This window comes from Hyaena hyaena, unplaced genomic scaffold, assembly GCF_003009895.1.
Source record: "Hyaena hyaena isolate Hyena2069 unplaced genomic scaffold, ASM300989v1 scaffold_45, whole genome shotgun sequence".
Lineage (NCBI taxonomy): Eukaryota > Metazoa > Chordata > Mammalia > Carnivora > Hyaenidae > Hyaena > Hyaena hyaena.
The window spans coordinates 759,557-778,849 of NW_024080677.1; the positions used below are offsets into that span (position 1 = coordinate 759,557).

Sequence of the window (19,293 nt, forward strand, 5' to 3'; positions counted from 1 at the left end):
TCATATTCTTATTTTTACCGTATTCCTAGAAATGACAAAGCTAAGTTGACCAAATGTCTTCCCAGATGATCTCTCGGTGATAGTGATTCCAAGAGACATTTTAGGGGACTAGATAGAAATTGCTCATCATGGCCTCATACCTTCACGTTTGGTATTCACTTCGAATTCTTCGGGTTTTTAGGACATGCCCACTATGGATCTGTCATCTGTAAATGAATAGAAAGCCTTCTTTCTTGAACTGGTGAAGTTTTCAAGTGTGTGCAACTCAAGTTTGTGCAAAATACTTTCCCTAGTATTTTGCATTAGGAAGCCGCTGGCTGGGTTTTATTCACTTCACTTAGATTTGTTTTCTGGCTGGAGGAATTCAAGTCTTTTTTAAAAAACCTTACCTGTTTAGTCCCCTTGAGGCAACACTTCATTCTCTGAGTCATAGATACAGACCACCTGTCTCTCCCAAGCATTGCCAGGATTTCAGGTGTTTGTCTCACTCCCTCATATTGTCACAGAACTAGTCCATATGTATGCATTGTGGAAAATTAGAAAATACAGATGGCAAAAGTTTTAAAACAATTGACACTACCCAGAGATAACCACTGTAACATTGCATTGTAACAAATCGTTTAAGTTTATTTATTTATTTTGAGAGACAGAGGGGGAGCACACACATGGGGGAGGGGCAGAGAGAAGGGCCCAAAGAGAATCCCCAAGCAGGCTCTGTGTTTATGTTTGAGCCTGAAATGGGCCCAGACTCGCCCACTGTGAGATCATGACCTGAGCTGAAGTCAGAAGCTTAACCACCTGAGCCACCCAGGCGCCCCTCTAACAAAATGTTTAATGTGGTTTTAGGGACATAGTTTCTGCACATTTCTGGAGCACATTTTCCATGAGATCTTAGGTTGGCTTCCACGTAATACCACCAGTCTTCCCCTTACTGCCATTGCTCTGATTTCTGGTTTCTCATTTATCAGAGCAAGCTGAATTTCTCCTCTTTGTCTTCTTATAAACTTATTTTGGAAAGGTTCACTGAGAAGTAAGTTTAAGCAGCATTAGTAAAAATAAAACCAATGGTACTAGTTGCTTTAAGTAGGTCATGTATTCCACAGGCTATATTATAGCAGAACATATTCAGAAAATCACTCTCCTCTGAAAGTTAATCCCCACCTGTATCCAGGACTCTGGCATTTCCCATGTGTGCTTCTGTCTGCGTTATGTCTGTCCTTCCTTCAGAAGATGCTGAAGTCATCCCACCTTAAAACTATTGGATTAATTCTTCCATATAGTCTACCTACCTTTTTTTTTTTAATGTTTATTTTTGATATCGAGCACGAGCGGGGGAGGGGCAGAGAGAGAAAGAGAGAGAATCTCCAGCAGGCTCCGCACTGTCAGCATAAGAGCCCTGTGAGGGGCTCAAACTCACAAACCGAACCGTGACCCGAGCCGAAATCAAGAGTCAGACGCTTAACCAATTGAGCCACCCAGATGCCCTGCAGTCTACCTGCTATTGATCTTGAGTCACTTATCCAGAAAAACCTTCGAATGTTTGCCTTCTACCTCCACTTTCAACCGTCCACTTTCTTAACTTTGTAATCTTTTCTCATGTCTACCGAATTTGGTTTTTCCAAGATTGCTGACAATTAAAGAGAAAGCAACAAGCCAGGCGAGCCTATTCTTCTGTAACTGCAGCATGTGATATTTGGGGATCCAAATCCTGCTTGCAGCCGTACAACTGTCTTCTGTTTGTATAGAGCTTTGTACCTGACCGAATGAGTTCTGTCTGCCCACGTTTGCCTTGTAAAGGCACACGAGGCTTGTAAGGTATCATCCCACATCGTTAGATGGGGAAATTAATGTTCATTAAGGGAAGCGATTTAGCCAATGACATAGCTATTTATTAGCACAGCTGAGTCTAACAGCATGTGTTAGAGGTGGTATCTTTTTAGATTTGTTTTGGGATTCTGTTCGTCTTTAGTCTTTGGGGCTGTCTTTGTGAGTGGCTACAGATAACTGAGGTCATATAAGTCGGCTTCCTTTTTCTATATTATTTTCAGTGTGCTACTTTTTGAGGCCGCTCTCCTAAACTAATTATGAAGAAGCTAGAATATTGAAATTTTCTCCTAAAGACATATATGGTTTCATTCTTCAAGTAAATATATACAGGCTTATAAATCTGTGTATTCTTACTGCCTTTTCAATGTTGTGATTTTCCTTTTGCATAGAAAATAAGAAATTGTGACAAAATTTAAAGGTGATTTTCTAAGTTCATGAATATGTAAAACGAATGCTGGAGTTGTTTTCATGTCTCTGAGCCTTATTCTGACTTCCGGAAGCACCACCAGCAGCGATACTTCCCTGCAGGGTTGTGGCGAGAAGTACTGAACACTTAGGGAATCGCAGCAGCAAAACATGATCCCCCGGTACCTCCCCTTGTGACGAGTTTAATAATAATCCGTTGTCCCAATGCAGCATCATGGTTAGCGGATATAATTGTATTTCATTTTTGGTTTCCACCTCGCTCAATTCATAACTGTACTAAAACCTGCAGTTTTTAGTTCCATACTTTTTGGTTTGGTTCATAAATCAGAATTACAGTCTCTCGTTCTCATATTATTTTCTGTTACTTTAAAACTTACATTAATGAGCTGACTGTTTAAGAATCATTCCCATGCTTCATTCATCTGTTACGCCTCCTATTTAAAGCTTCAGCACCAACGGTCTTTTGACAAACCAATATTTATAACAGTTTGACAGCAGGATGGGGAACAGCGTTTGTCTTTGTAACAGCTTGAAGAAAGGCCCTTTCCAGGACCCAGTCATGCAGTTACAATCTTGACCTCTTTCTTGCACTGGGAACGTACATAGAGCAGCAGCTCCCTTGTGTTTTCTTGTCCCATTGACTGTCCATTCACTTCCCATCTGTTTTGCAGTCTTAAAGGAACAGAAGGGGCCCTCTTCTTATAAATCTGTCTTTGCAGGTGATAAATGATGTCCTGTCTCTTTAAGGGCTGCCTGGGTGGTTCTCCTTTTCTTAAACTGTTTCTGCTTTCCAGCTAACAAAATTCAGAGTAAGGTATACTTTTCAGCATAAGAAGAAAATAGAAAAGAAAACAAAGTGATGGATTAATTTGAAACCGTCTTAACTGATTGGGACCAAATATTTTATTGGTCATTAGGCTAGGCTTTTTTAATCATCTCAACTAAATCATAATTAAAAAATTTTTTTATGTTTAGATTTTTCTGTGGCGACAAAAGGAATGTATTCATTTTGAAATAGTGTATTTATTTAACCTCTTTTGGAGGGGAAATAAAGCAATGTATCATTAATGAGTTGGCACACAGGATAACTTTTAAAGATTTGTTTCACCATAATTTGAGTCGGTGTAATTAATATGGAACATTTTATGTACTGGATACAGAATAAAGTAATTCATCGTAGATGATTAGTAATCTTATGGTAGAATCTAACTTTTACATTAAAAAGATAATCATGAATCCCACAAAAGTTTATTATTTTTCTTCCATTGCTGAAAAGAAACACTTTAAGTATACATATTTATGTCATTGGATTTTCTAAGCATTAAGCAGAAATAAAATTGTTTTTCTCTTATGCAGAAATTACCGAAAGAAGGTTAATGGGACGAATATTGTCCCCTCTCCAAAATGTTTTTAAATTCCAGATTTTAAAAGCATTACTAGCATTAAAAGACCACTTTTCAACTATTATGGTATATTGTATGAATCAGCTGTCTAGTGGTACATCTTCTGAGCTAGTTTGTTAGCTTATGTATTCGTTCCTCGCCTCATTCCAAAAAAGACTTGAGGCAGCTTGCAAAGATCTATCCTGTGCAAAACATAAAATGCTAAATTGGAAAGTTGAGTGAAGGAAATAGAAGGTTCAGGCAATTTGAAATAATGTGAAACTTGGGGTAAGATTGGTACCCCCTCAAAATACTTGGTTCAGGGGTTCTTACATTTTGCAGGTAACTTGCAAATTTAGCCCTGAGCTTCCTAGACAGCTGCAGCAAAATGGAAAGCAAAGTTGATTGTGTGATTTATGCTGGCTGTCAGACATAGCCGTTGCTTAGTTGAAGCATAGGTATTCTTCGTACACACATACCTAAGAGAAATTCCATCTGCGCTCATGGAAGGATCACCTAATTATATGATACAGTAAATCAAATGACTACAGAGAATCATTAATGTCGTGAAGCTCTTTACTGTAGTGTTCCTCAGTGTAGGCTAATCACATAAGTAGTTCTAGGTGAAGTCAAACTGATGCAGTCCAGGGGCGCCTGGGTGGCTCAGCCAGTTGCACATCCGATTCTTGATTTTGGCTGAGGTCATGGTCCCAGGGTCCTGGGACCGAGCCCCACATTGGACTATGCCTAGATTCTTAAGATTCTCTCTCTCCTAATGCCCCTCTCCCCATCTTGCTCGCTCTCTTGCTCTAAAATTTAAAAAAATAAAAATTTTGTTTAAATGATGCAGTCCAGATACATAGCTATTCGGCTTATCTGAAGATGGATTTATATAGTGTCTAGCATGGTATCTAATATCTAGTGTCCCCCAACAGTCTTCCATAAATATTATTTCATCTTGCAGCTCTGAGCCTTTTAATATCAGGTAGCAGAGAGTTCAAGGTTTCATGCTCATTGACATTGGCAAACACCTGGAATGGAGATACTCTATTAATTAAAGGCAGACCCATAAGCATTAATAGTTAGCTGAGATGAAATTACAGTTGCCATCTACTTATGGAAGTGAAAGGCCCAGTCAGTGTCGAGGCCTGAATGTACTCTATGTTCATTCATACTGAAGTCTTTTGGAGAATTTTAATATATCAAGAAAGTGTTTTAAGAGGTTTTGATTATTATCAGTCACAAGAGCCTGGTAGAAATGCTTGCAGTTAGGAGTTAAAAAAAGAAAGAGAGAGAGGAAGAGAGAAAGCTGAATTTATCCACAAGTCACTTTGAGCGATTTATATACTCATCAGACTTAAGCTGTAATTTATCTCACAGACTTTCTTAAGGCAGCTTTCTTTCTAAGTCATATTACTTGGTGGTGAGGTGCAGATCTGATGTTAGCAAGTGTTTTTTAAATAGTCACCTTTAATGTTTGAATTATGTATCGGTGAGTAGATTACTCAGCAGTGAGTGAATGAATGATGAGTTCATAGACCTCTATTGCATAGAGTTCTGTGCTAGACTCAGTGATTTTAAATGATAGACTTTTTTGTGTGTAGATAATTCATGCAGTCCCACATTGATTCCTGGAAAAACAGTATAATACTGATCTTTCTAAAATGAATTATGTAGTCCTACGAGAATAATACTGTCATTTGCGGTTGAATTTTAACTAGGAGCTTAACCTCAAATAAATAAATAAAGTACTAAGGAGTTAACAAGACAGTTAAGTTTAAAAAGATGCAGTTAAAACATATGACCAGTTAGAATAGCACATTTCAGTCTTAATTTAAAGCAATACAGGCTTTGAATTCTGGACAGATTCCTCATTTTATAAATAAAGAGACCAGGGCTGTGACATGATTGTGGTCATGAAATTAAAGACACAGCTGGGTCTCGAAGCCTGGTTCTCCTGACCAGGCTATCATATAGCTTTTAATCCATTATGTTCTCATCTTTATAAAAGTCATATAAAATTACTACCCCAGTGATTATTAGGAGTGTTAGATCAGGAATTTCTAACATTTGTTATCATCAAGCACTCCTTTCGTTATTGGATGCTCCTGTGAAGTGTGTGTTTTAGAAGATCTGTCTACAGTAATAGACTTAACATTCTTTTTCCTTAGAAACATAGATTTGCAGTTATACCTCCTAATCAGCCTGAATAATTGTTGCGAGAGTAGATGTAATTCTGGCAGAAGAGTTCCATTTGAACTTTGAAACAATGAAAATAACCCAGAGGACTCTGTTACCACCTCCAGCAGACCCCTAGAAGTGAGCATCCCATCCAGCTTTGAAATTACCATACCAGTCTCAGACAGCTTTCCAGAATGTAGGAAATGACGCCTCCTTTTTCTGTAAGGAGCAGAAGTATTCTCTTCATTCTTGTTAATGAGTCTGTTTAAAAATAACCATAGCGCAAGAAAAAAAAAAGAAGGCTCTTTGTAGGGGAAAAAAACCAAGGGGCCAGGATACAGAAGAGAAGTGTTAGGGGCGCCTTGGGTGGCACAGGTTGTGTCCGACTTCGGCTCTGGTCATAATCTCGCAGTTTGTGAGTTCAGGTGCTGCGTCGGGCTCCGTGCTGACAGCTCAGTACCTGGAGCCTGCTTTGGATTCTGTGTTTCCCTCTCTCACTCTGCCCTTCCCCTGCTCACACTCTGTCTCTCTCTCTCTCAATAATAAATAAACATTAAAAAAAAAAAGTGTTAGATTTGCTATACACCTTTGTCACTTTGCTTCTTCCTCTCAACTGTAAAAGGCCCACATTTTTTCATGTGCTAAAACTAAGATTTTGACTATCTCAAATCTTAAAATTTAAGGTATTTTTGAGAATCTTAAAGCTTGTCTCTGGTTCACCCTTTATTGTTTGTTTTCTTCCCTTGATTCCGTGTGCTCCAGATAATCCCTTTAAATACTGAACTTCCAATGAGCACTTACAGCAGCACTGTCTAATAAAAGGCCAGCCTTTTGAGGAGCGACATACATTAGCTGTTAAGAACTTTTTAAAATTTTCAGTCCTTTAGCAAATAGCTTTTTTTACCTCCCAGTCTCACCTACAAGGTGTCCTCAAGTTTCGTTCTAAGTGGGTATGCTTGTTATAAAGCAGTTCTGTTAAGGTCCATTGTGATCTGTGGATGTGTGGTGTGCTTAAGGTACCCTGCAGTACTAAGTCTGCAGTCTGTTTCTCCTGCTTTCTTTAAAAACATCGAAAGTTGTCAAAGATTTATTTCAGCGCATGTGGTAGTGTTTTGTGTGTGAGTCTTTGTTCCAATTCTAAACTGTTATTAACCACTGAAGTGAACCTTCTCCCAGGTTTGGCCTTTTGGTATTCACGGTGTATTCAAAAGCTAATTACAGATCAGTCTATATTTGAGACTTTTAGAGCAAGTATCAGAAGACTCCAAGAGAAATTGAAAGTAGCACTATCATTTCATGTGGAGATAAAGAGACCCAAAACATGAATGGGTGTCAAGTCATCTGAAGAAAAGAAAAAAGAGAAGGACCTTCATTCACAGAGACGGACGGTTTATGAGGTGGGGATTATGGGAATATTCATGACTCCATCGAGAAGCACAATGAATCGATGTCTGAAATAGTTCATCTTTTAAGTAAACATTGGATAAATGGAAAGTAGACTCAGTATTCACTACATGTAGAACTGCCTATTTCAGAACAGAAATAGCAGTTCAAATAAAAATAGGAGTTTGTTCATCCCTTTATGAGTTGGTTTAATTTATCAGGTTAATCTGAAATTTTATAAGAGTTCTCTGGCTATAAATATTTAAGGCAAATATTTAATAGAAGAAGGAGTTTGCTCTAGAATTACCCATTGCTAATCTGTGCACACATTTCTGTGGGCGAGTAGTTTCTAATGGCAAAATAGTTAAGTACAGTACAATTTTGGGACTTGAAAACACTTAAATTAACACTGGGCATTCGTTTGGATCAGAAAGCAGGAAGTTTTAGTGCTAACATTGAACTTTGATTTTTATGGATAACTTGTTTTCTGTGTGCAGCCAGATGGGATAGTTGGTATATCAGAAGTGCTGAAGACTTCCATCAGAATTTAAAATGAGGCAATTCAAATATGGGAAATAATGCTCTTTATTATTTGTAATTTAGCTTCTCTGCAAAGAATGAAAGTGGTATACCTCCCTGAAGTTGTGTGTGTGTGTGTGTGTGTGTGTGTGTGTGTGTGTGTGTTTGCAGTCAGTATATTTTAGTCTTCTGAATACGGTGAAATAATTAAATTGAAATTTCTCTTTCCACTTATTGTATTGTGAGACCTGAGTGTTCTCTGTTCCATGTGGCCTGTTTGGTTCGAGGGACCCACCAGCTTTCCTTGATCTTCATTATCAGTGTGTCCCCTGCCTTCCGTCCCCGGGCTGGCTCTAGCCCCTGTGCCCCTGGCCTGTGCCCTCTTGGTGACTGGTGTAACACCCAGGAAGTCTGTCAAGTGATCTTTTTCTTCTTGATGACCTACAGCCTTTATTTTCTGTACTGTATTTTTGGGAATTTGATTTATCATTTATCAGGTATTTATTGAGCATGTGTAGTGAGTCAGACATTGTTGTCGAACTTTTTTTGTCCAGTTTCGTACTTTTGTACTGTTTTCCAAGGATTTGTTTCAAATACATATAGATCTAGTCTCCTCAATAGGTAATAATATTTATTATACATTTCTTAGTTATTCCTAGGCACAGAACGACTGAGGAGCGTGCTTGGTAACTATTCCATTCCCTAACTTTTACCACAGTATGTCTTACTTCAGATGAAAGGTAAACCTTACAACAAGTACACTTGAAATGATAGCATTTAGAGTCTGTTATATGGTAGTAGGTCTAGTATGTTTCCAAATCTGAGAGACGTGCACAGAGCTAACTCTGAAGGCTTCAGGTCCTCATCTTTGGCAGGGATGCCTTCAGGGTTGTATGAGGGCCAAGTGAAATGTGGGATTTAAAATCGCCTCAGACATATAGACACTTCATAGACTCAGCATGAGGTATGTAGGAAGTGATCAGGGAATTCTTCTCAATGGCAAGGTCACATCTGTGTATCAGTCCATTAAGTGCATTGTATAAAATGAAGGGACAAAGAAATGGATTTTTAAATTTAGTGTAAAGTCTATCACAATTATTCTGCTTTGTTTTTTTGAGAGAGAGAGAGAAAGAGAAAGAGAGCGCATAGCAGGGAAGGGGCAGAGAGAGAAGGAGAGAGAACCTTAAGCAAGCTTCACAGCCAGCACAGAACCTGATGCAGGGCTCAAACTCAGAAGCTTGAGATCAGGTCATGAACCACAGTTAAGAGTCAGACGCTCAACCGAGTGAGCCACCCGGGTGCCTCTTTTTGCTTTTCACATTTACCTCCACATCTCATGTCCTCTCCTCTCCCCCATTACCTCCTAGTAACTTACTTAAACGTCCTTTGTGTCATTCTTGACATTTCAGAGTGTATCAGCACGGTGTCCTGATATTCTAGTTGTGAAATGTTTTGTAAAAACAGCTTTTTAAAAGGAAAATTTGTGGATCACCTGGGTGGCTCAGTCAGTGAAGCGTCTGACTTTGACTCAGGTCATGATTTCACAGCTCATGGGTTCGAGTCCTGCATCAGGCTCTGTGCTGACAGCTCAGAGCCTAGAGCCTGCCTTGGATTCTGTGTCTCCCTCTCTCTCTGACCCTCCCTGCTCATACTCTCTCTCGCTCTCAAAGATAAATAAGCATTTTTTAAAAAAAGGAAAATTTGGCAATTTTATTCTGTGCTTTTCTTATTAAAGTTAATCAGACAGCCTTTTTACTTTTATTTGGAAAAAATATATCACTTGTCTCTAATTTTATAAGAAATTGAATTTGATTCAGATCCCACAGTTGGACACCTGCATCAGAGCGGCTCTTGGTCTCTTTCAATACAAGTAGAACTTGCTCTGAACTCTCTCGGGAGTGATGCTGCATGCCACCCACCCCCAGATTGTCCAGCTGTGAAGGGAGGTCATTGACAGGGCACAGGATGGACAGAGCTGGCCCTGCAGCTGCCTGGTCACACTCAGATCGTGGAGCCAACAGAATCCGATTTCCTCTCTTCCTACAGAACACCTTTCCCAAGTAGAACTAGTTCTCAGTGAAACGTTTAGAGGAGCTGCCAAGGCTTTAAGTACCTGGTTTAAATTTCCATATGTTGTGCTATTTTGGCCAGATGATTTTTTAACTTTTTTTAATGTTTATTTTTGAGAGAGAGAGAGAGAGCGTGAGCAGGGGAGGGGGCAGAGAGAGAGGGAGACACAGAATCTGAAGCAGGCTCCAGGCTCTGAGCTGGCAGTCAGCACAGAGCCCAATGCGAGGCTCGCACCCACGAACCGTGAGATCATGACCTGAGCCGAAGTCGGATGCTTAACCGACTGTGCCACCCAAGTGCCCCAAACCAGATGATTTTTTAAATGTACTGTTCATTTCCATAATTCTGTGAGACAATTTAGGAGACTCTTTCTCTCCTCTTCTTTTTCTTTTAAAAAAAAAATTCTTCAGCTGAATATCTGCACTAGGCAGAACTCTCCAAATACTCATGAAGAAAATAGGTGAAGCTCTTTCTAAGCAACAAGATGAATTCATTTTAAAAATAAGAATGTGGCCTTATTTTGAGAAAGGAAGTATGTTTGCTGGTTTGACTCTTGGCATAAAAGATAGTACAGACTACTGAAAATTACAGACTAAACTTCCAAGGGACAGATTGGGATTATTTTTTCTGGTTTCTCTAGTTTACTTTTACATAAAAGGGATTATTGTTGCCTCTGCGATAACTGTTATCATGTTTGCTCGGTAAATAGTTGACACAATAGGGTGTTTTTTTCCCTCTATAGATTTGGTGTTAGTCTCAGGCTAATCCCAAGAAGTAGAAATGGTAAATTAACAGGGAACAGAAGATGAAGACATTCTGTTCTTTACATGCAGCCAGACAGGCTTTACCAGGTTCCTGCAGTGCCCATGAGAATTCCTAAAACAGACAGTCCTTCCTTTCCTTGGCTGCTCATCAAAACTGCTGTCGCGCTGATAGAACGGAACGCTGTATGTCTTCAATTGCAGATAATTTTTAAATATAAGAGATAAAATGTTGAATATGAATGCACTTTATATGATTTTTCTATAGATATAAAGCAGAACGCCATACGGTTTTGCCTCTAGATCAGTAGCTTTGAACAAGTCAATTCCCGTTAATTGGTAATTCCCACTAATATATAAAATTGTATTAAAAGGACAAAAAAATTTTACTATGCTTATCACAAACTGTGTGTGTGTGTGTGTGTGTGTGTATAATGTTTATTTTTGAGAGAGAGAGACAGACAGAGCACAAGCAGGGGAGGATCAGAGAGAGAGGGAGACACAGAATCGGAAGCAGGTTCCATGCTCTGAACTGTCAGCACAAAGCCCGACGCAGGGCTCAAACTCATAGACCATGAGATCACGACCTGAGCCAAAATCGGACATTCAACCAACTGAGCGCCCCCCACCCCCACAAGCTCTATTTTAAAATGGGAGTTGCATGATTAAGTAAGCAATGAAGCAGAATAAATCATGACTTCCAATTTTTTTTTTTTTTTTTGCGTATTAGGAGATTGACATGTACTGTGAATAGTTTGTATTTGTTAAAGAAGTCTTTATATTTCAGAGAGAAGTTACAGATTTTATTTGGAAGTCTGCAAACATGAAAACCTAAAATTAAATAAAATAATATAAATCTGTCTTCAGTGGCTTTGGGTTTTTTTGTTGTTGTTGTTTGATTACTTTTTTTTATGTTTGTTTATTTTTGAGAGAGAGAGCACGAGCAGGCAAAGGGCAGAGAGAGAGGGAGACACAGAATCCAAAGCAGGCTCCAGGCTCTACGCTGTCAGCACAGAGCCCAATGTGGGGCTCAAACTTATGAGCCATGATGTGATTGTGACTGAGCCAAAGTCAGATGCTTAACTATCTCAGTCACCCAGGGACTGTGGTGTTTTTAAACTTTATACATTTATAGCTAGAAAAGTACATTTTTTGTATGTATTTTTAAAGTGTTATTGCCCTTTTAATATTTGCTGCAAATATTTCCTACCATTTCTTTTGTCTTTTAAATTTAGGACATTTTTGATATATAAAGTGTGTATTTTAATGTGATCATACTAGTAATCTTTTCCTTTGTAGCTTTCTCCATTTATCCTCGAAAGTCTTTTTCCAGTCGAAGTCCTGTTAAATATTTCCCTGTATTCTTTTTTAATTAAAAAAAATTTTTTTTAATGTTTTATTTCTGAGAGAGAGAGAGAGAGACAGCATAAGCAGGGGAGGATCAGAGAAAGAGGGAGACACAGAATCCGAAGCAGGCTCCAGGCTCTGAGCTGTCAGCACAGAGCCCGACGCGGGGCTCGAACCCACAAACCATGAGATCATGACCTGAGCCGAAATCGGATGCTTAACTGACTGAGGCCACCTAGGCGCCCCCTTTTTTAATTTTTAAAAATGGTTTCACTGGGGTGCCTGGGTGGCCCAGTTAGTTAAGCATCCAACTCCCAATTTCGATTCAGGTCATGATCCTCATGGTCATGAAATCGAGCCCCCTGTTGGGCTCCACGCTAAGTGTGAAGCCTGCTTGGGATTCTCTGTGTCTTTCTCTCTCTGCCCCTCACCCAACCTGTGGTCGCTCTCACACACACTCTCTCTCTCTTAAAAGAAATAAACGTGTTTTAAAACATTATTTTCTTATTTTATAGTTTCCTCTGTTCCTCAGATATTGCTGAGTCCTTGGTTGGACTCCGGTGAATCTGAGAACTCCTTAAAATTCTATATGCAATTATCTGTGTGTCTATACATGCATTTTCCATATAAGATTCCATAATTCTCATTACGTTCTCAGCGGGGTCCGTCACAAAACTGACCAGATTCCTCCCCTTTCCAAAAAGTTGTCAAGAGCTACTCCAACAATCCATTTGAACTTTTTTTGGATATAAGGTGGTATGTGATACCGAGGTGATTTTTTTTTTCCCTTTTCCCTAATAGTTTAAGTACCCTGGACAGTTTATTGAATAATTCTCTTCTAAGATTTGTGATGCCTTGGAAAATAGATTCACTTTTAATGAATTTAATCATCTTTTTACCTCCACAGAGAAAGTTCGAGAAATTCAAGAAAAACTTGATGCTTTTATTGAAGCTCTTCATCAAGAGAAATAAATGGTAATAAGTTAGTAAAAGCCTTCCTACTGCACTGGTACTGACTAGATGCAAAATATATTTTTCTAACTTATTATTATAGTTTCTCATTGTATGTGACTGTATCCTGCTTGTTCCTGAATAATAATTTTAATGTAATTAAATAATTTTAATGGCAGGAATCTCTGAAATTAATTCTAAATTTCCTATGTGCAATGTTCCTCTTGAATACTTGATTGCCTCCTGGCTGAACTAAAAATATCCTCTAGAACTCATTTTGAACAGAGCAAAGGTAAACAAAGCTAAGATATTTCATAATACGCATGTGGCGCATAAGTTTTCTGCATGTGAAGAATCGAACTGTAGCCCTCATTATTGTATTCCCCATTGTTCATACTCAGTGGACAGCTATGTGTATGTTAATTTGCGAAGCATTTTATTTGGCTTGACTAATAATAATTGTTTTTGATTTTATTCTCTTATGTTTAAAACCGTTTCTCCTGTTTAAAGTAACTCAGATAGCCTTAGAATCGAGTACTCTTCTGAATGTGTGGACTCCTGTCTAATTCTGTAGCCTGGCCTTGTAAGCATGTTCCAAACAAAGTATTGTATATTTAAATATAGATTTTCCGTAGTCGCCTAGTAACCTGCTAATTATTGCTGAAGAATTATAAGTAGTAAGTCTTTTGCTTTTATTGAAGGAGCTGAGAAAGGGAAGGAAATATTTAATTACTCACTTTCCCTGTGAGCCTTTCCCTGGAGGCAGCCTGCAACACAGAACTGGAAGAAGGAAAGGACAACATTCCCTCCCTAGTTGCATTCATTTCAGAAAAGACCCTGTGACCAAACTCCGTGTTTTCCTCAACAGGAAGCACAGTGCATTTGAGAACTCAGGCTAGAAAAGGCAGCGCAGCTCAGACCTGATCCCTCAGAACAAGAAAGCTTTCCAGTAATGCTTTCTTCCTATTTTGTCTCTCGCCCCTAAGTTAAGACAGCTGTACATAGGGATGTGCACAAAAATGTATCCAGAGAGTAAATGTCAATCATCTTTGGCACAGTCCAAAAATAATTCATTGTTTTTAAGTGTCTGTGTTCATAAGTGTTTTTATACAACTTCAGTGCATGAGAATTTCCTTTTAAAACCGTAAAGCTGTTATGATACCTTCCTTGTTGTCGTAATTACTATCAATAACTCATGTTAGAAATAAACGTTTTGAGAGCCTTCTTGATTTGGAGATTCTCCACTTCAGCATCAAAGTTCACATGATATTTTTGTTTGTTAAGTGCGGTTTGGGGGGGGGAGAAAATTCATGAAAATCACAGAAACCCTATTAAAAATATAAGCTATGTCATTTCTCTCTTTAATGAAATGAGGAAGCCCCAAGCCAGCCTCTGTTTTACATAATAGTGTCACTGCCCTGAGCTGGTTAGTGTGACATTGGTGTTTCCACCACTATGGGAACCTGCCTTTTCCTGTCGCAAGGGGAGGCCAGGGCGGTCCTGAGAGCTCAGCTGTAAAGAACACAACTTTCTGTGTTCTTGTCTTTAGTCTCTACAGCCCTTCCCAGTCCTTGGGTTTTATAACCCTGGGAACATTAGGATATTGGAGAGATCATCTGTTTTGTACCCTGTGAATCCATTTAAAAGAATAAATGTGGCAAAATGGCAGCCTTGCTTCATTCTGACCTTTTTATAAAAGTTACAAAGCACTTTAAAGAATAGCTTTTTTTTTTTTTTGAGAGAGAGAGCAGGGGAGGGGTAGAGAGAGAGGGAAAGAGAGAATCCCAAGCAGGCTCCTCAGTGTCAGCACAGAGCCCAGTGGGGGGCTCAAACTCACAAACTGTGAGATCATGACCTGAGCCAAAACCAAGGGTCAGGCAATGCTTCACCGACTGAGCCACCCAGACGCCCTTAAAGAATAGTTTCTTAATGATAGTCTTAACATGTGTCAAGTTCTTCAGCCTGAGTTTTAAGTAATTCATTCCGATAATTGCTGAAGATGTTAATACCCAACACAGCCAAGCACAGAATCCTTCTGCTGATCAACTTTAATATGTTTTAAAATTTTTTCCATAAAAAAATGACAGTATTTTTTAATTCACACATGTGTAGTAAAATTGTCACACTCTTATAGTAGGTGATATTTTAAATTTCATAAAACAAGCAAACAGGCAGTTAAGCTTTAGTATTTTTTTATGATCATGCAGTAATAAAGTTTATTTAGAAAGTTTGCATGTGTCTCCCCATACCTTAATTTATGAAATGTGTTTATTTTTACAGAATCCTACTCATAATATAATCACCTCCGCATACATGTGAAGAAAGAAAACTACAAAGTCTTTTGTCCTGCCTCTTTTCCTTCTGCCTATTCCACCTTTCTAAACATGAAATAAAGTCATGGGATAAAAATAATTTACACATATTAGCGGCACTTTGACCATCAGTTGCCTTTGAATGCAAGAAGAGTGGAAATGGCATTAAAATCCTCTTTTATCCTACTGAAGTGACAAATTGACATAATACAAGTGGTGTGGCCGTTAGGTTGAGCCCTTGAAGATAAGAAACGTGCTCTCCTGCTTGTCCCACTCGTGGTGGCGCTCGTTCACCTAACTCATGAGCTGATGTTACTCCGTGTCCGTTTCTTCTCTGGGGGAAAAAATGCCAGGTGTTGTGAAAAGCTATCCATTGTATATAAAGTGACGGTACCCCGCTCCGTTGTTGTCTGTATCTGTAATGTTCTTTGTCCAGAAACTATCTGATTATGAAAATTCAGTCTGCATTTATCATGTGAAAGAGAACTCGTAAACAGAAGAACACCTCAAGTGGGTGAATTTGGATTGCAACAATTCCATGCACGTTCAGTGCAAGAGATCTCAACCTTGACAGCTCAGAGAGTGGCCTCAGGAGCTAAGTCAGCAGCAGCTTATCTGTTTGCTTCAATGGATGTTTTTGCACTTTCTGTGTCCATTTGAAATTCATTCATTTTGGGTGTGGTATAAGTGAGCCAGGTTTTCAGATAACAAGGCAGGTTTTTTACCTGATGACAGAGCTATTGGATTGAGACACAGGGTAGGAAAGACAAAGAATAATCAGGTGACTAGTTTTATTTAGACCGCCAGGCATTTCAGGTAGGCAGCAGGAAAAGGCTCTTTCATAAGACTGCATTTTCAGTAGAAATTCTGTCAACGGTTAGAATAATGTTGACCATCTCCCTCTTAGCTGAACCTCTAAAGAGAAATGTAAAATTGGATTCATTGTAGTTCAGTGACAATACCTTCACGGCATTTTTGTGTGTGTCATAAATATGTTTTATTGGCTAAAGGACTTTAATGCCAAAAAGTATATACCATTTTTGACTTCAGATGTTTTTGTCATTTATCTCTGCTCCTTGCTTCTACGTCGTTAAGCCTTTATTATTCTAATAAAAATGCCCATTGTTCGACAGTTTTTATTTTATAATTTATTTTTTTTTTTTGAATTATGTTTTGGTAACAGTTCCCTTGCCATCCTGCCTTCTCCCCCCCCCCCACCCCCGCTAATTTAGCATCAATGTATTCTTCATTGTGATTTCTCTCAACATCTGATGACACTTATATACAGGGTTGGAAGGCTATCATAAAATATTTCAGAAATCAAGAGTTCAGTGTATATTTGTTTCATACTGTTTGATAAGAAACGTAGATCCGGTTTTAAACAGCTGGTAGCAGTGTACATAGTTATTGGGTGGGTGAGGAGTCTAGAACATTTCATGTGTCTTGGGTGAGGAGTCTAGAACATTTCATGTGTCTTTCAGCTCCAGGGCTAGTAGGGGAACAGCAAGGGAGTAGAGCACCTCCCCCCCGGTGTTCTGTGCCCAGTGTGGAGGTGACCTTGCTGGTTAACTCTCTCCAACCAGTGCTGCTTGGTGGTAACCCCTCATTGAAGCAGACACCATGTAATCATTATTTTCGTAGTTGTAAAACGCAGCCACTTTACAACTACAAATCTGTTTCTAAAGAAATAGGACCGTGTTTATTTGTATGTGCTATGGATGGGGGGGAAATGCCCTCAGCTGACTTTCTGTAGATTTTCCCAAAGCTAAAGGCTGATGTTAAGTCAGTCCTTTTATCACATCCCTTTGTATAAATTTAAGAAACGGGGGTGGGGTATCTTCATTTCTCTGAGATCAGTATCTGTAATTTAAACATATAAATAGCTGATTAAAATCCCAAATAGGAGTCCAGACATCCCCACATCCCCCACAGGAATATGACTTCTTTCTTCTGTAGGCTGCATAATTCTTTTTTCCTTTTTAGCTGATCTCATTCTAAGCATGCCTTCTTTTTATTTTTTTTTCCTTGAAAGCTAGGTTGATGCAGATGTTATTAAAAGAAAAAATAAAATTCAGATTCTCGACAGTAAACCCTGTGTGTTGCGTCTGTAGTTCAGAAATTACAAATGATTCACATGTAAACAGATGGGAGTTAAATTCTCACTAGACCAGGAATCCTTTGTTTTTTCAGGTCAGAATTTGCAAAGAAGAGCATGAACAAGGCTCTGTATAGAAGACTGAACAACTGTACATAGATTCGATCTAAAAGGTACTCAGTCAGGGTACCCATTTTAGGGATCCCACACTCGTAGGCAGTGCCCAGGAGGAAACAAGCGGTTCCCGCGGCCTCTCTGCTGAGTCAGCTGAGCTCTGGCTACAGGTGGAGCCATCAGCCTTTCTTAGTAGCTTAACTATGTTCTCTCCTCTTTGTTTTATCCCCCTTTTCAGGCTTTCCTCCAGTGGACTCCTGCGCACAAATAATTTAGCCTCCAGGTACAAATGAATAGTGTAAAAATGAGGTGGGAACATTGCGGAGAGCGGTGCTTCCTAACCTAATTTGGGAGTTTTACATATGATGAAGAGAGAGTGTAGGCTTAAAGGATAAATTCCTTAGCTAGCTTATAATCTTAAATCTATTTATTTTAGATGTATTTATCTGCAGAAAGAGGTACAATGTTTCAGTTTCCCAGTAAGAGGGATCAAAGTAATGCTTTTTAGCTCCATGCTCTGAGCTCATGTGTGCTATAGCTTCATGGTTCTTTAGCAGTATAGAGATATGCTTGCAAATATACTCACTTTTGGATGATCATGGCTGTGTTTAAATATTTAAAACTTAACCTTGTGTTTACTTGCTCACCGTGAATGAACTTTGTATTATTTGTTAAAACCTTCACACTACATGCAGATGTTACTGCGGTTTATATTTTGCCTGTGCTTCATCTATGGTCATTTGTGTAGGTTAGTAATTAAAGTCATTTAAATCCTGTTCTAATTCTGTATAGGAGGGCATCTTTTAAGTTTCCTCTGTATTAATGAGGGGCTGAGAGAGAGCGAGACCTTTGTAGCAGAACCAAATTTATGGTCTAGCAAGCCTCTTAAAGTGGCTCTTCTCTGAATACTTCCATTTCACATGCTTCACATTTCACAGCTGTAATCCATGGTCAAACAATGCCTTTTTTTCATACCTTAATACTTGTCAAACATTTTGGTATTTTCTTTGATAAAATTCATTAAAAATGTCTTTTAATTGGGTTTTGCTGCCACGGCCATCATTTTCACTAATGATGCTAGCATGTTCATTCGTATAGGAGGCTTGCTGAAAAGTCATACCTAAACCTGCGAAGGGGAAGGCAGCTTAAGGATCTCTGACTTCCATCTACCACCTTATGATGAAGGCCCATTTCTCATTTTTGTTTTCTTCCCAGAACTCTGCTCGTAAATGATATTCATTAAATACTTGTTGATCATTTGATATGTAAAAATCAGACAGAGTGTAGGAGTGCCTTCTCCAAGATTTATATGGCTGGCCCAAGTCAAAACTAGGGAAAGACTCAAAGTCATGATCACTTCAATAAGTAGTACATGGTGGGTGGAGTATGGTGTATTTCTGGTGAATAAATGTCAAGAGACTGTGAATTCCTTTGGAGGGTTTATAGAGAAGAACATATTTCAATCATGTTACCATGTATTTTATCCCTGTTAACAGACCAGTCTTAGTATGAGGCACAAAAAGTAGCTCACATTCATTTTTTTATCCTTTATACACTTCAAGTTCAAAATCTTCAGGTATCAAAAAAGCTTGAAGTATTTAGTAATGTGGTTTCTTGTCATGCTTCCAGTTGAAGAATTAATAACTTAAAAGTTATTCTTTTTTTAAATTGAAGTATAGTTGATATTTAATGTTAGTTTCAAGTGTGTAAAGAATTCTCTTTATCCAAGTGAAGTAGCTATCGTGTGCTTATAAATAATACAGATATATTGTTTAATCGTATTACAAAATATGCTTTACAATAATCAAGCAGATTCAATTTGTTATAACTAAAATGGTCACTTCCTGCACATATTAACCTAAGCAGATAGATGTAGAAAAGACGAGTGCAACAAAAACTGTCAAAGATTAAAAAGCAGAACAGTG

General features: G+C 38.6%; 1 protein-coding gene across 5 annotated transcripts in view; it reads left to right on the top strand.

The window, feature by feature from the left end:
• Window positions 1–18,408, top strand: part of OPA1 (OPA1 mitochondrial dynamin like GTPase) — an 88,335-nt gene extending 69,927 nt beyond the window's left edge. For 4 of the 5 annotated variants that reach the window (XM_039230316.1, XM_039230320.1, XM_039230319.1 and 1 more), the window contains 2 exons: window positions 12,804–12,871; window positions 15,128–18,408. In XM_039230316.1, the coding sequence (XP_039086247.1) occupies window positions 12,804–12,868 (65 nt within the window). In that variant the 3' untranslated portion in view covers window positions 12,869–12,871; window positions 15,128–18,408. Of the gene's footprint in view, window positions 1–12,803; window positions 12,872–15,126 lie in introns of all 5 variants that reach the window. The other variant, XM_039230317.1, reaches the window with a different exon arrangement.
• Window positions 18,409–19,293: the final 885 nt, after the last annotated feature.